Genomic DNA, 17,188 nt, shown 5'->3' with positions numbered 1-17,188 from the left:
GACGGTCTCCATCCCTGGTGACCCCTGGCGACGGTCTCCATCCCTGCTGGCCCCTGGCGACGGTCTCCATCCCTGCTGGCCCCTGGCGACGGTCTCCATCCCTGCTGGCCCCTGGCGACGGTCTCCATCCCTGCTGGCCCCTGGCGACGGTCTCCATCCCTGCTGGCCCCTGGCGACGGTCTCCATCCCTGCTGGCCCCTGGCGACGGTCTCCATCCCTGCTGGCCCCTGGCGACGGTCTCCATCCCTGCTGGCCCCTGGCGACGGTCTCCATCCCTGCTGGCCCCTGGCGACGGTCTCCATCCCTGCTGGCCCCTGGAGACGGTCTCCATCCCTGCTGGCCCCTGGTGACGGTCTCCATCCCTGCTGGCCCCTGGTGACGGTCTCCATTCCTGCTGACTCCTGGTGACGGTCCTCATCCCTGGTGACCCCTGGTGACGGTCCTCATCCCTGCTGACTCCGGTGATGGTCCTCATCCCTGGTGACCCCTGGTGACAGTCTTCATCGGATTCGGTTTCAGGGTTTAAGTTCTCCCGCGCGTCCTACCTGCTCAGCCTGCTGAGGCCGCAGATTTACACTGATCTGGAGCTGAAGGTAGGGCCCCCCCACGGCCCGATTGCAAGGAGGGAGGAGGCAGTTCCATCTTCCCAACCTGGGTGGAGGCTCCCTGTTCTGTGCCCGAGGTGATGCCCGCCCCTGAGGGCTCCCTCTTCCACCCAAGTCTTGTGTATCCCACGTGGTCTCCCTGCTGCGTTCCCGCAGATGGGTTTTGTCTTGTCCATGTAGTGTCTTGAAAAGTGGGAAATTTCATCCAAAAATCAGACTTCTTTTGAAGAAAGAGCTTTGTCACCCTCAGGCCCACGTGGGACACCTATCTGAAGCCTTGGGCACCTGAGCTTATAGCTGCCTTGGGACATGAGCCCGATTTCTGCCCTCATTGAACTTGAGAGCTGCTTTCCTCTCTTGGCAGCTGGAGCAGGAAGTGGGGCCTGGGGACTTTTCTGGCTCCCGGGCTGTTTGGAAGGTTCCTGGGAGTCTCATCTGGTGCTGTTTGCCTCTCTTAGTCTGCTGACCTTTGTCCACAACCTGGGCCAACCCTGCCCCCCACTCTTTCACCTTCCTTCACCCCCACTGTCTTATAAACTGTGTCACCACATTCTTGAGGCTGGAGGCTGATTGGCTTCTACCTGCTTAGTGCCACTGTCACTTACCACTCAGAGAAAAGGGTTCTTGGTGCCATCTGCAGCTGCCACTCACGTTGGTGCCATTTTTTTTTTTTTTTTTTTGAGACGGAATCTCGCTCTGTCGCCCAGGCTGGAGTACAGTGGCGCGATCTCAGCTCACTGCAAGCTCCTCCTCCCAGGTTCACACCATTCTCCTGCCTCAGCCTCCCGAGTAGCTGGGATTATAGGCGCCGCCACCATGCCAGGCAAATTTTTTGTATTTTTAGTAGAGACGGGGTTTCACCGTGTTAGCCAGGATGGTCTTGATCTCCTGATCTCGTGATCCACCTGCCTCAGCCTCCCAAAGTGCTGGAATTAACAGGCGTGAGCCACTGCGCCTGGCCACATTGGTGCCATCTTTGCTCTAAATTCAAAATTTTAAACTAGTAAGATGTCCAGCTGTTGTTCACAGCTTTTTGGCTGCTCTAACTGGTTCATGTAGAGAGTTCTTCAAGCCACTGGAACAGAGTATGTGCATCCTGGTACCAGGACTGGATGAAATCTAGCCAGGCCTGGGGGTGGGTCGCTGGTCTCCAGTCCAGAGCAGACCATAGCAACAGGCAGTTTATAAATGCACCACGTATTCATAGTGGCAGATGTTGGGGAGCAGGGACCCTCCTTTTGGCAAACCTTTTTTTTTTAAGAGACTAAGAATCACAGAATGGACATTTTCGCTTGGTTATTCTCTTTATTTAAAAAACGTTACTCATTTGAAATGGTATTTGTCATAGTGTTCCTTGAACTAGAAGCTCCCAAGTGAATTGAGTAGATGCTTTAACCTCTGCCTTAGGCTCAATTAATAGGAGTACGGCGCTCAGAGCAGGGAGAAAGCAGTCCTGCTGTGTGATGCGCAGGACTCATCCCATCTGGAGTACCTTGTTTTAACAGGACATTGACAACCTGAAGGGCATTGACAGGAGGGCAACTAAACTCCTTCCAGGAATATTGTCTTTCCAAAACTATAATGGAGAGCATTTATTTTACCAGCATCACATCTTGGGCTATGACCTTTAATGTTCTATCTCAACTGATCCTCACCTGTAAGTCAAGAGCCATGTTACAATCAGGGAACTAAAGTTCAGGGGTTAAATTCACACAGCTAGAAAGTGATGGAGAATTCAAGCCAAGGCCTGACTGTCTCCTACTCCTTGTTCTTGAGCTATGATGCGCTCAGGCCTCTTGGTACCGATACCACCCAGACTCACACGTCTCTAGCTCTTTGTAGTTTGCGGTGAACGTGGTGATAGAGTGCCCCTGGCAGCTCCAGCGGGGTGTGCACAGAGGCTGAGACTGGAGCTGCTGACTGCCTCCCTGCTCCACAGCTCACCAGCTGTGTGATTTCACCACTTGGTACCTTCTCTTCCTCATCTGTAAGATAGGAATAGTAACAGCACCTGCCTCCTAAGGCCACATCAGCACAGTGCCTGGTGCACAGAGGGCTCAGTACTTGTCGCTATTATTATTACCCCCATTTGGCACTTGAGAAAACTGAGGCTCCACAAAGACACATGGCTGGAGACTACTCACCCACCCTGCCACTTATAAGGCTGTATCCAATTAGACTGAGTCCTCAACTAAAGTGAGAGGCTTGGCTTTGGCACCACTGCCTCTCCTCCCCTCCTTGAGTCAAAGCACCCTCCACTGACCCGCTGTGGTCCCCACCAGGGCCTGCCTCCCCTTCCCGGGTGTTAGTTTCTACAGCTGTCAATGCGAGCACTGACTTGGATCACCTCCCGGTTCCATCCACCTAGTAAATGAGTTTGCTTTTGCAGCAGCCCCACGCTGGATGATGGAATCCAGGCTGGAAGGGCAGAGCCTTTGCACTGGCAGAGAAGGGGGTGTGGAGGGGGGCTTTTCATCCCCTTCAGCCATAAGCCACCTTCTCCACCTCCCCCTGGGCCAACCTTGACCTCATTGCCAGAGGCAATCCCATCCTCCCTCCCCTCCCTCACTGACCTTCTGGGTCTCACTCAGCCTTATTCATTTTGCTCTTGCTTTTCTCCTGGAAATCTCTCTAAGGTAGGGCTCTAATTTGCAGGGCCACAAAGTATGACCTGGGAAACTGCTGGGGAAACCCCAGGGGTTCTTCCTCACAAATCTGATTCTGTGGCAGTGGTGGGGCCCAGAAACAGTCGTTTTTATGGCATTCTCAGGTCATTCTGAAAGAGGAGGCCCCCGGAACATAACTTTGAGAAGCACACCCTTTAAATGTCTTGTATCTCTGGTCCTTTAGACACCCTTCACACACATACGCTCTTCACACACACACGCTCTTCACACACACACACCCTTTCCAACAATTTCCACCCAGGATGACTGTGCATGCTGAGAACTCTCATGGGGTAAATAAAAGAAGGGTTTGCTTTCATTTTGTTTTTTTTTTGTTTTGTTTTTTAAGAAAAAAGCTTCATAATCCGAACAAATCTTGTGGATATAATCTGATGGTTATTTAACATTCCCCTTCTCATTCGGACTCCACATAATTAAAACCATTGTTAAAAGAAAAACCTTCACTAAATTAAATTTAATAGAGTTTAATTGAGCAAAGAATGATTCATAAATGGATCAGGCTCCCGAGCTGGAGTATGCTCACAGTCTCCAGCACAGCTCCATGGTGGAAGAAGATTTATAGACAGAAAGTGAAAAGTGATGTACAGAAAATGGAACTGAGGTACAGAAACAGCTGGATTGGTTACAGCTCAGTGTTTGCCTTATTTGAACATGGTTTAAACAGTTGGTCCCCTTTGATTGGCCAAAACTTGGCGATTGACACAGGAGTAGGTTACAGTCTGTTTACGCCTCCTTCTAGGTTATAGTTCACTATGAACAGAGAAACCTTTAGGTTGAGCTTAAAATATTTAAGGAGGCAGCTTTAAGCTAAATTTGATTTAACACCATTAAGAATGGCAGAGCCTCCATTTAGAAGAGAAAGTCCTGGAATCAAATGAAAAGTGATTCATAGTTAATTAGTTATACTTGAAATAACTTTTGGATTCCTCTTAGGTCCCTGATTTGGAGGGTTTATTCGTTCATTCAGTCCATGTTTCTGAGCACCTGCCGTGTGCCACGCACTGAGAGAAGCCCTTGGGTGTACAGCAGTGAACTAGGAAGGCAAGGACTCTGCGCTTAGGCAGAGAACTTCAGGGACAGTGCCAAGAAGAAAAGAAAAGAAGGCAGCATTAGAGAAAGAGAGTGGAGATTCCAGCCTAGATGGCGACCAGCAAGGACATCTTCCTCAAGGGGGTGACATTTGAGCTGGTATTCAAATACCAAGAGGTCACCAGCAGCAGCCATGTGGACATCTGAGCAGTCTGCAGTCAGAGGGAAGAGGAGAAGGGCCCACCCAGGCAGGCGTGAGCAGAGGGCAGGTCAGTCTGGACAGAGCAGACAGGCAGAGAGCAGCAGATTGGGGTGGGAGGGGCAGGACTGCATTTTATCCAAGTGCAGCGAGAAGCCAGTGAGGTGTGTGATCAGGAAGTTCACTGCTAGGATTTGTGACTTTACAAAGGTAGGCCCACCTGCTGGCTTCTCCACCTGCCGGAGGAGGGGTCGCATGTGAACCACCAGGCCACCGCTGCAGCGGTTCCCAAAATGGCAGCTTGGAGAGAAGTGCACAGATTCTGGAGGCAGCGGATGGGATGTCAAGGATGACAAGGAGAGAAACTAAGGATGCCTCCTGGGTATGAGTGAGTTCACTACATTAAGAAGAACGAAGCTGGAAGTTTCTCTAGCTTAAAGAATGTCTCTATCTTAGGGATAGGAGGGACCCCAGCCGTCTCCTGGCCCCGGCCCCCGCCAGCGTCATAAATCTCCTCCACAGAGTGTCCAGGGCTGCGGCGAGCCTGCCCGGCTGGAGCATCTCCAGTGTGGAGCAACTCCAGCGGTAATTGTTGGAAAAGCCTGCTTTTGGTTTCCTCGTGCTTTTCTAAAACGTCTACTCTCAGATCTAATTTCTGTCCTCTGGGGCCGTACCTTGTCTGCAACGTGGCATTCATTTATTCAGAGTCGACGGAGAGCCTATTAACTACACCGTGTCTACATGCGGAGGGTACAGCGGTGAACAAAACAGACGACGCCCCTGACTTCACAGGGCTTACATTCTACTTGGGGAGACAATGAAAACACTGAATATGTGATTAGCCATGTGGTGACAAGTGCTTTGGAGAAAAATATTGCAGGGTGAGGGGGCAGGGAGTGCAGGGGAGGCCTGGCTGATAAGGTGGCATTCCAGCCAAGACCTCGAGTCGTGAGGTTGCAGGCCACGGATCTGGAGAAGGAAGCCTCTCGACAGCAGAAACTGGAGGCAGCACAGGCCCCTTTTGTTTTATCTGTGCTTTGAAGAAGTAGATGTGCTCTTGGAAAATTCTGTGTGCTAATCAAATATTTGTAAATCAAATCATATTTTAAAAGCATCAAAGAAACTTCCATTTAAAGTGACCCTGGAGTAAATGAGTCTGCAAAGTAAATAAAATGTTCTGATGTGAATAATTTATCTACCTTGTAAGTATAGATTTTCACATAACCATTGCTTGATTGTGTCTTTCTAAATTTAATTATTTATTTCTGAAGTGAGGCAGTTACAGACCGGTGCTGAGAGCTGGGGCTTTGCAGTTACAGAGCTGTGGTTTTGAAACCCAGACCTACCTCCTAAAGTGACCTGGGACAAATTATTTAACTCCTATGAGCCTCTCGTGTTGCTTTTGTACAATGAGGATAATAAGACAGCCACATGCCACCATGTTGGTCAACAGTAGACTATATACAATGGTGGTCCCATAAGCTTACAATGGAGCTGAAAAAATTGCTGTCCCCTAGTGATGTCACAGTGGCAGTGCAACATATTATTCATGTGTTTGTGGTGATAAGCCTACTGTGTGGCCAGTTGTCAAGAAGCCTAGTACATATAATTATATACAGTACATAATAATACTTGATAGTAAATGACTTTGTCACTGGCTAATGTATTTATTATACTATACTTTTATTATTATTTTAGAGAGTATTCCTTTTCCTTATTTAAAAAATTCACTGTCAAACAGCCTCAGGCAGTTCTGTGAGGAGGTATCCAGCAGAAAGCATTGCACTCTAGGAGATGACAGTGCCACATGTTACTGTCCCTGAAGACCCTGCAGTGGGGCAGGATGTAGAGGTGGAAGGCAGTGACATTGATGATCCTGACCCCATGTAGGCCTAGGCTGATGTGTGTGTTTGCATTTTACTTTTTAGCAAAAAAAGGTTATAAAGTAAAAAAAAAAAGTAAAAAATTTTAAAAACAGAAAAAAGCTTATAGAATGAGAATATAAAGAAAATATTTTATATTTTAAAACACAAACACAGTGTTTGTGTTTTAAGCCAAGTGTCTTTTTAAAAGAATCAAAAAGGTTTTAAAAATTAAAATATTTATAAAGTTTAAAAGTTTGCAGTAAGCTAACTTACTGAAGAAAATTTTTTAATAAATGTAGTGTAGCCTACGTGTGCTGTATTTATAAAGTGTGCAGTAGAGTACAGCAATGTGCTGGGCCTTCGGTCACTCACCACTCACTCGCCCAGAGCAACTTCTGGTCCTGTAGGCTCCATTCATCATGAGGGCTCTATACAGTATCATTTTTCTTACCTTTTATGCCATATTCTTAATGTACCTTTTCTATGTTTTTTTTTTTTTTTTTTTTTGAGACAGAGTCTCGCTTTGTCACCCAGGCTGGAGTGCAGTGGCGGCAATCTTGCCTCACTGCAGCCTCTGCCTTCCAGGTTCGAGCAATTCTGCTGCCTCAGCCTTCCGAGTAGTTGGGACTACAGGTGCGTGCCACCACGCCCGGCTAATTTTTGTATTCTTAGTAGAGGCAGGGTTTCACCATATTGGCCAGGCTGGTCTCGAACTCCTGACCTCAGCTGATCTGCCCGCCTTGGACTCCCAAAGTGCTGGGATTACAGGCATGAGCCACTGTGCCCAGCCTAGACATGTTTAGATACCCAAATACTACTGGATTACAGTTGCCTCCAGTATTCAGTGCAGTAACATTCTGTGCAGGTTTGCAGCAATAGGCTACACCACACAGCCTATGTGTGGTAGGCTATCAGATCTAGCTTTGTGTAGGTACACTCTGTGATGCTCAAACTATGATGAAATTGTCTAACAATGCATTTCTCAGAACATATCCCCATCATTAAGTGATGCAAGACTGTACTTACAAAGTTATTGTGAGGTGACCATTGTAAACCCTAGTACAGTCCCTGGCATGGAATGAGTGTGCCATGCTGTGATGTGGTATGACATGGCGTGGCGCAGTGTGGTGTGATATGGCATGGTATAGTATCGTATGGCGTGGTAGGGTGTGGTATGGCATGGTGTGTGTGGTGTGATGTGATGTAGTGTGGTATGGTATGATGTGGCATGGCATGGCGTGGTGTATGGCATGGTATGTGTGGTATGTATGGTATGGTATGGTATGGTATAGAATGGTATAGTGTACTGTGATGTGATACAGTATCGTCTACCATAGGGTACTTGGGCAAGAGGGCTTTTTATAAACTTATATTTAAAAAACAGACACCAACACCATACACTTGGGAATCTACACACAGGTACCTAAATGGTCACACAAACACAATCGGAGAAAGATGATGGGCAGAGATCACAGAGCCATTCACATGTGGCCCGTGCTGTTTGTGTTTTCAGAAACATGGGCTGAGGCTTCATCTTCGAAACCCCTACTCCTTCACCCCCATGCTGGAAGAGGGTGCAGGCAGCAAGGTGCCCAGGTCCCTTCTGCTGGGCACAGACATGGCAGAAAACCAGAAGCAGATCGCCCAGTTCTCCCGGAAGGATGCCCAGGTAGGGAAGGCGACCAGTGACTGAGCTCCTGCTCCCTCAGCAGCCTAGAGATGGGCCTGGTTGGATTGTCCTAGAACAATTGTCCAAAGGCCAGGGGCACTGGGCCAGGCCACCCCATATTCTTAGGAGGGCTCCAGTTGGTGGCAGCTCTTGATCTCAGGCACTGCGAAGAGAAGCGGATGGAGGATGCTGATTAAGACCAGTGGACTGGGAGGCCTGCTCACCTGCATGTGTTCAGTATGGGGCCACTGTCAGAGGGGCTGTGCATGCTGAGTTCAAGAAGAAATGCACTGGCACGTTCTTACACCAGTGTGTGCTTCATGCTCCTCCAGCTTTCAGACAGAGTTCCAAGTGTTTGTCCACATTAAAGCACATGAAAGCCAAAAAGGAGAATGAGGGAGGATCAGAGAAAATTAAGGATAAAATAAACTGAATCAGGAACTTAGGACAAGAGTTGTAAATATTCATTCAATGTGGCATCCCAAGGCTCCCTCCTGGCTGCCCAAGGCAACAAAGTGTCCATGATGGTGTGGGTCTGGTGACAGGATGAACACATGTCGGATGGAGAATGCACTTTTTTTCCCTTGGAACTACATTCTAGGAACCTGCTGGGTGACCTTGTCTAGATGAGCCACTGAGTTCCATAAGGGTCCTGCCACAGTTGGTTCTGTGGATATAGAAAGATTATTTGAATGGCCATTTTGTACCAAGCCTGGATACAAGCTGAGGTGTAGCATTAAATCACATCTCAGTGGAGACATTTTTATAAGAAGAACCTAGGTTAGTAGAACCCTTGTACATTGCTTTTGTTGTGTTAATCTATTGCTGGGTAAAACTTAGAGAACCACAGACACACAGCCTACATGTCTCTTCCACCAGCAGTTTTCAAACCTGGCTGATGATCAGAATCACCTGAGGAGCTTAGCCTTTTATTTTGTTGTTTTATTTTATTTGTTTTTGAGACAGGGTCTCACTCTGTTGCCCAGGCTGGAGTGCAGCAGTGCGATCTTGGCTCACTGTAACCTCTGCCTCCCGGGTTCAAGCAATCCTCCTGCCTCAGCCACCTGAGTAGCTGGGATTACAGGCGTTCACCACCATGCCCGGCTAAGTTATTTTTAATTTTTTTGTAGAGACAAAAGTCTCACTATGTTGCCCAAGCTGGTCTGGAACTCTTGAGCTCAAGCAATCCTCCCACCTCCGCCTCCCAAAGTGCTAGGATTACAGGCATGAACCACCACACCCGGCCTGAGGAGCTTAGCTTTTTTAAAAGTGCTTCTTTGGTGGTTCTTTTGTGCAGCAGATTGGAGACCGCCACCTGCATCCTCTCGTCCAAATCCCGCCCATCTCAGATGCACTTGAGGGGATTTGGCACAAGGCCAGGTCCCCGGGCCTGCAGGACACTAGCTGTGGCCCTACACGCTAGTGACCACACACGCCGGAGGCCAAGTGCCCATTTCCCATCGTGGAAAGTAAGGAGCTTGATTTCTGGTTTTGTCTTTCCATGCTGTCATATTAAAGGCCTGCTTAGAGGAAGCTGTTTAACTTCATTTTTACTAAGACTTCTCGAATGTATTTTAACATGGAACTTTTCTTTATGTAAACACTCATTAAAATGCCATGGGTATATCCATGGGTAGAGATGGACCAAAATTCAACGTCCAGGGCTAAGAAGAGTCAGGTAGGGCCTCCAGTAGCATAGGCTTCTATCACTGCTTCTGTGCCCACCAGGGAAGGGAGGGTGGGTGTCAGAAACCAGGCCTTCGAAAGTGGATTCTGACGTGGGAGCTTGTGGGGTGAGAGGAGGCAGGCTTCTGTGACTGCAGGTGATGAGACGGCATGGGAGACGGCCTACAGACTGGAAAAGAATACAGGCAAAGAGGTCTAACTTCTACCAGTAATATAGGAAAGGACAGAAGGACAGGCCGGCACAGCGGCTCACGCCTATAATCCCAGCACTTTTGAGAGGCCGAGGCAGGCAGATCACTTGAGGTCAGAAGTTCGTGACCAGCCTGGCCAACATGGTGAAACTCTGTCTCTACTAAAAATACAAAAATTAGCCGGGCATGGTGGCAGGTGCCTATAATCCTAGCTACTCAGGAGGCTGAGGCAGGAGAATCACTTGAACCTGGGAGGCAGAGGTTGCAGTGAGCCGAGATCGCGCCACTGCACTCCAGCCTGGGTCACAGAGCAAGACTCCATATTGAAAAAAAAAAAAAAAAGAAGAAGAAGAAGAAAGGACAGAAGGAAGAAACTTCTAAGTGGTTTCATGGTCTATCGCATAGACCACACCCTAGGATTCTTGCCAGTTTTCTGTGGGTGACACTTCATGTTAGCCAGCATTAGCTCCTTGTCCCTGTCACCACTCCCAGTGACTCTCCTGTTGCCCAGGGTCTCCTGACCACCACCACCCCACCCCATGCACTCTTCCTGGTGTTGATGTTAACCTAGAGACCTGGAACTGGGGGAGCTCAACAGAGCCAAGCCGGACCACAGCGGGGAATGAGGCTTGAGGAACCGTGGGGGGTGACAGGCCATATGGGGACAGGATGGAGGGCAGGGATGTGGACGGTGGGGCCTTATGCAGAGCTCTGTTCCAGGTCTTTCCCAGATATGAGGAGTTCATGCATCGCTTGGCATTAGCCATTGACCCTTTGCTGGATGCGGCTCCCGTGGACATGGCAGCCTTCCAGCGTGGCTCCCTGCTGCAAAGGATGAGGTCGTTCTCCACCCTCAAGCCCCTGCTGAAGGCAGGTAAGTCCAAGTGCAGGCACCGGGGCATGATGAGTGACCTTCAAGGAGGTGAGCCCATTGTCTCGATGCCTAGACACAAGCCTGAACCTCCACGGCAGCCTGCCAGCTGGGATCAGTTAACATGCTGTGATCAATTAGGGGCAGCCTGGAGCACTTTGTTGAGAGCATCTTAGGCTGATGTGCCTTTAAAATAGAGCCTGAGACCAAGGCTTATGCATGGGTAGTTCATTTGGAAGGGTGACCCCAAGGCACAAAAATAGGAGAAAGTTGGGGTGAAAGTGGACAGAGAAAGAGTCAATACTAGAGTGTGTGATCGCACTAGCCCACACTGTGGGTGACAAGATGCTGGACCTGTGTGGGCCCTCTGGGAAGCCTTATGAAATGCATTTGAGAAACCTTCCCAGGAGATGGAAAGGGAAACATTTATCCATTGGGTTGTATCTCCCATTGGTCAAGGGTTGCCTCACAGGGCATTGACTCCCACACTTCTGGGCTATGCATCTGTGGGTGCCAAGTAGGATCCCATGAGTGCCCTGCTCTGGTGCCAGAGAATCCCTAGGGAAGAAGTAGAGAGGCTCACTTTTCAGGACTGAAGTGAGATGCTGTGGAGTTGCCTATGTGAAGCTGATCAAAGCCTGCATGGAGCTCAGCATCATGGCCATGGCTAGAATAAGATATAGGGGCTAAGAGATTTGAAGAGCTGCCCCCATACAGGAAGAATGCTAGATTTGGGCTCAGCAAGGAGAAGTTCTGTGATCAATTAGTAATGTCTGCCGTGAGTATGAGAATGGAAGGCTCATCAAATGTGCTATTATTTTCTACCCTCCTTGAGGGTATACAGACCAGTTTAGCCTCTATATCCTAGAAAAAAAATCATTTGTTTCCCATGTGTCTTCGTGGTTCAGCTGATCCCAGCTGGCTCAGCTGATCTGGTCTGGCCTCAGGCATGTGTTTGTGTCTGCAACAGCTCAGTGGAGGCAGCTCTGCTCCAGGTACCTCTCGTCTTCCTTGTAGAAGCACATGCTGATCTGGGTGTGGACTTTTCACATCAGTGGCACAAGCACAGAGGGCATGCCCCAATGTACAGGCCTGTTTCAGATCTGGGTTTGTGTCACATCTGCAACCATTCCACTGGCTGGCCAAATCACATGGATGAGCCCAGAGCCAAGGAGCCAGGCAGGTTAACCAAGCTGTGGTGGGTTGGGAGGCACTGCAGATTTATACATTGCAAAGAGTATGGCGCCAGTGGAATCTATTACAAATGCAAAAAGTAGACACTGCCTCTCAGATAACCAGTCCAAGGAGCTCTGTGTGAAAAACAGGCAAAAAACATTTATTGAGCAACTACTATGTGCCAAACACTAAGCTAGGCCCAGGGGCTGTAAGGCTAGAGACCATGATTTCTACCCTGAAGGCCTTAAAGCCTAGTTTCTTTCTGAAATGGTCTGAATCAGGGTCATAGGAATGGATCAGCCATGCCAGCAACCTCCCAGGATATGGGCCTTCCAGAGTTCAAAATAAGGGAATAAGGTACAAGCTTAAAATTTTCCAAAAATAATGCTAACTGCTTAAATGTATGAAGTACCTATGAACTTGCAAATGCTTTACCTAGCTCGTTTAATCTTCAGCGTAGCCCTTGGGGTGTAAAATAGGATTCCCATTTTACAGGTAAAGAAGCAGATTCAGAGATGTTAAAAATGTGTCCCAGGCGCTGCAGCTGGTGAGAGGTGTGGCCAGGACTCAAGCTGGATCTGTCCCTGCATTGGCTGTGCTATACCACCTCCTGGCAGGAAGTCTTGGCCTCCTCCATTCTTTTATCCCCCAGGCCAGGTCGGAGGGTTTCCCTGTCACCTGTTTCAACTTCTGTTTTGTGGATCTTCTCTTGTAGGCCGCATCCTAGGAGCCCAGCTTCCCCGATATTACGAGGTCCTCACAGCTCCCATTACCAAGGTGAGTGGTTCCCCAGCCTCAGGCCCGACCAGGCAGTGAGGGGGCCCTCCTCCCATCGAAGCCCCTAAGCCCTTCTCTCTGCTGTTGTGCTGTCCAGGTGCTGGATCAGTGGTTTGAGTCTGAGCCTCTAAAAGCCACTCTAGCCACAGATGCTGTGATTGGAGCCATGACAAGTCCCCACACTCCGGGGAGTGGGTGAGTGAGGGAGGTGAGGTGGTACACAGGAGTGGGGCATGTTCCCCAACAAAAATGAGGACAACAGTGGCAGTGGCAGCAACAACAGCTGCCACTTAACAGAGCTCACCCAATGAGCCAGGAACCGAGCCAGGCACAACCTACACGATCCACTTAACCCTCAGAGCAACATCTGAGAACTGCGGTTCAGAGAAGGGAGTGTTGTGCCCAAAGCCACTCAGCTGGTAAGTGGCAAGGCTGATTTCCAGCTCGAGGTGTCTGACTCCCCAAAATCTTCCTTCTTAGTGACTGTGCCCTACTGCTTCACTAAGAAAAGTCTCTTTCCCACCTCCTGCTTGATAGCTCAACATTAATATTTTCTTTTCTCTCCTCTTCCCTTCCCTCTTCCACCTCTCCACTCCCACAAACGCCCTTTCTCCCTTCTCTCCCACCGTTCCTTCCCCTGGGCTCTGGTACACACTCACACAGACACCTCAGGATAGACAGGAAGCTGTCTCTTTCTTTGTGAGTGAGAGTTTTTGCTGACAGCCCAATCCGAGAGGTGGCAGTCAGACACAGCAAAGCCTGCAGTGTGGTCTGACTTAATGAGCCCCTCCAGGAGCAGGAATGGAGGGGTGTGTGTGTGTGTGTGTGTGTGTGTGTGTGTGTGTTGGGATGGAGAATGCCGCCAAGGGTTGGGCCGTTTCCAGTGCACCAGAAGATATAGCTAGAAGCTAGAAGCTAGAAGCTGTCAACGTGGCTTTTCTCTCAAGGGATGAGCACACCCTCGGAAGTGGTTTTTCAACACATATTAAGCTGGCCCCAAATTCCCCCAGGGCCATGGAGATGGGGGCTTGGCAGCAGTTGCCACATATTGGCCAAACTGTGATCTACCAGCCAATCTGGATCTTCCAGCTGGGGCCTCCTCCCCTTTTCTCTTCGGATCTCTGGGAGGCTTAACCAGTGCTCCATTTGTGAAATGTGCCTTTAAATAATCTGTTCCTTCATTAATTCTTCCAACAAATATGGATGAGCGCTTGCCTGTGCTAGGTGCTGGGGATACAGTAGTGAGCGGAGCAGACGTCCTGATGGGCGAGAGACACAGATTGAGTGATGATGATGAAGTGGCGTGAGTGTGATGCTAGGAGGAGCAGCCGGGACACAGCCTGGTCAGGGTCAGAGAGCCTTCACGTGGAAGAGGTGTTTGATCTGAGACCTAAAGGACAAAGAGGAGTTAATGAAACATAAGATGAGGGAGGAAGGGGCTTCAGGCCGACAGAACAGCAGGGGAAATGCTGGGATTGAGAGAACATGTGATCCACCCAGGGAATCGAGAGGTTCTGTTAGGAGGATGGGGTATGGAGAGGGGGACAGGATGAGGGATGAGGCTGGAGCGCCTGCTAGGAGACTGGCCATTACCCTAAGAGTAGCACCAAGCAGGGGAGGCTTGGAATTGGTGATAAGTGAGTGGCAGGAGCAGAGCTGGGCTTTAAGATAGGGCTCCAGGATATATGTGGACAAGACCTGCAGGAGGGAAAGAGTGGGAGAGGGGGTCCAATGAGGGGCACTACTGCAGCAGCATAAGGAAAAGAAGAGAGGCTGAGAGGTGGGGTGACCTTGAAAGCCCTTTGGAGGCTGAGTTGGTGTTGCTTTGTGGATGTAGATGGGGAAGGATGGTAGAGGTCAAGGCTGACACCTGGGTTTCTGTTGGAAACAGAACCTTCCATTGAAAGGTGCCATTCACTGGGATGGGAAAGATTGAAGGGGAAGCAGCTGGAGAATGGGGAAAAGGTGGTGGGTTTAAGATGCTGCCAAGAAAGGGTCCAAATGGAGATATCTGTGGGTAGCTGGACACAGGAGCTGGAGCTCAGGAGAGTGCTGGAGCTGCAGGTTTGGGCATCGTTGCCTTCTTTTTGGTAATAAAGCTATGCACATAGACACACTTGCTGGGGAGAGGGTGTAAAGAAGGCAAAGGGCTCTTACAAGAACTTGAGCTCATTAAAGCCTACTGGGAAAGGGCTGGATGGTGGCAGGGAGGGGCTGAAGATCAAGATGGAAAGGAACAGTTGCACCTAGAACTCTGGGGAGATGAGATCCCACCTCCAGGATCTGAGTCAGATGGTCTGTCCGCAGGTATGTGCTGCTGCATCATGTGATGGGAGGCCTGGAGGGGATGCAGGGGGCCTGGGGCTACGTCCAGGGGGGCATGGGTGCCCTCTCTGATGCCATCGCAAGCTCAGCCACCACACATGGAGCAAGCATCTTCACTGAAAAGGTGAACGGCCCCTCTACCCCACCCCAATTATTGGCAAGGATCCCAGGACAGAACAAAGTCTCAGATTTGGAAAGTTGCTTGTTTTACCGATGAACAGAGGGGCAGTGGGGGGGTGGGTTGCAGAATCAAGAGACTAAGGTCATGCAGTCTGTTAGTGGCTAACCACCCCCTTGGAATTCCCTGGTCACTGAACTGAGGCTGAGTGTTTCATGGAGAAGCTGCAGAACTTGGTGGGATGGGTTTGGGATGAAGAAGCTGTGAATGCCTAGGAGCAGCACAGACCATGGAAATCCCACAAGATCTAACCTGGATTTCCCTTCCTGGGGTTTCTGGGGCCTTGTTTTGGTGGGCTCTAGACAGTGGCGAAGGTGCAGGTGAACAGTGAAGGCTGTGTTCAAGGAGTTGTGCTGGAAGATGGCACAGAGGTGAGAAGCAAAGTGGTGCTGTCCAACACATCACCGCAGATCACCTTCCTGAAGCTGACGCCACAGGTGAGGCTGTGGGCAGGAGGGTGGAGCTTAGATGTTTGCCAAAACAGGGGTTGGAAACTGTGGGGATTGAGGGAGCCAGGATTGCTTCAGGGTGTGAGATGCAAAAGCCAAGTCTCTGCATTTGGGAAACAGGCGGGTAAGGGCAGGTAGCAAATGGGGAAGAAGCCTCACAGGTGAGGAGAAGGGGCCAGAGAGGTGAAGTGGCCAAGATTCTGGCCATTGGCAGAGCCAGAGCTAGAACCCAGGTCTGACTTTCAATCTAGAGTTATTTCCACAACCTTCCTACTTTCCTGATTTCTCCCCTCTCACCAGCTCTAATTCCATTGTCTGTGTCAACGATCTGTTGTATTATCCATGATTATTAATTAATCAGTTAACAAAGAGCCACACAACTTCTGGGCATACAACAAGAAATACTGGCACCCAGAACTGGAGACTTCAGTTGATCTTGGTGGATTTTAGCTGCTCAAGGCTTGCTCATGTATCTGCAGTCGGCTGTGGGTCAGCTTGCCAATTCTGCTGATCTTGGCGGGACTCCTTCATGTACCTGGGAGCTGGCTGGTGGTGGCTGGTCCAGGACCGTTTCTGCTGGGATGACCGGGTGGGGGACTCGGCTCTGCTCCATGTGTCTGTCCTTCTCCAGCACAGTAGTCCAGGCATGTTCTCAGGGTCTGGCAAAGGGCAAAAGCAGGCAAGCTCAAGCATGCATGCAAGCATCACATGGTTTGAGCTCTTTGCATCCTGTTTGCTAGCATTGGCCAAACCAAGTCTCATGGCCAAGCCTAGAGTCAGAGTGTGAGGGCACTGCAAGGTTACACAGAAGTGGGTGTGCAAACACGGAGGGGTGAGCTTTGGGGGCAGTTTTTGCAATTGACCTTCCCTGTGCCCAAAAGATATGATAACATGTATACGCGCATGAAGCTCCCAGCCATTCTTGGGGGCAATTCTTAGGGGCAAAGCACTACTTTTTCTGAGTGATTCCATTACTAAAATTCAACAAACATCAGTAAGAAGAAACTTGTTAAGGCAATTCTGAGATCATTGAGGCTTCCAAGAGCTTACAGACCAGTAGTGAAAAGAGGCCTGCAAACCACTGACCCCTTTGCAAGCAGGGAGAGGTGTGGACTATTTCACAGTCAGAACTGCTGGCCAAGTGTGGAGGAGGAAGTGGTTAGAGCTGAGTGGGAGGGGATCTAGGAAGGCTTCACAGAGGAGGTGGTTTTGGCTGAGATTTGAAGGATGAAGAGGATTTCTGGAGAGAGCGACTGAGCGATCTTCCTGAGCAAAGAAATAAGGCAGCTTCCTTGGGGCCTTGGACATCTGAGGCCTTTCATGGAGCCTTCTCCTTCCAGGAGTGGCTTCCTGAGGAGTTCCTGGAGAGAATCTCTCAGCTGGACACCCGGTCGCCTGTCACCAAGATCAATGGTAAGAGGCACACCACATTGCAGCACTGTCTCCTTTGACCCATCTGAGTGAGAAGCCTCCAGGCTGGG

At 49.6% G+C, this 17,188-nt stretch overlaps 1 protein-coding gene across 6 annotated transcripts in view; it reads left to right on the top strand.

Moving 5' to 3' along the window:
- PYROXD2 (pyridine nucleotide-disulphide oxidoreductase domain 2) overlaps positions 1 to 17,188 on the top strand; it is a 33,057-nt gene that overhangs the window by 8,471 nt on the left and 7,398 nt on the right. For all 6 annotated transcript variants that reach the window (XM_054522761.2, XM_063727698.1, XM_024253621.3 and 3 more), the window contains exons 4-11: positions 520 to 593; positions 7,899 to 8,054; positions 10,652 to 10,805; positions 12,694 to 12,755; positions 12,853 to 12,950; positions 15,063 to 15,204; positions 15,561 to 15,695; positions 17,048 to 17,120. In XM_054522761.2, the coding sequence (XP_054378736.2) occupies positions 520 to 593; positions 7,899 to 8,054; positions 10,652 to 10,805; positions 12,694 to 12,755; positions 12,853 to 12,950; positions 15,063 to 15,204; positions 15,561 to 15,695; positions 17,048 to 17,120 (894 nt within the window). The remainder of the gene's footprint in view (positions 1 to 519; positions 594 to 7,898; positions 8,055 to 10,651; positions 10,806 to 12,693; positions 12,756 to 12,852; positions 12,951 to 15,062; positions 15,205 to 15,560; positions 15,696 to 17,047; positions 17,121 to 17,188) is intronic.

This window comes from Pongo abelii, chromosome 8 (assembly GCF_028885655.2).
Source record: "Pongo abelii isolate AG06213 chromosome 8, NHGRI_mPonAbe1-v2.0_pri, whole genome shotgun sequence".
NCBI lineage: Eukaryota > Metazoa > Chordata > Mammalia > Primates > Hominidae > Pongo > Pongo abelii.
Note: the sequence above shows the minus strand (reverse complement) of the source record. Positions and strands in the feature narration are given on the sequence as shown.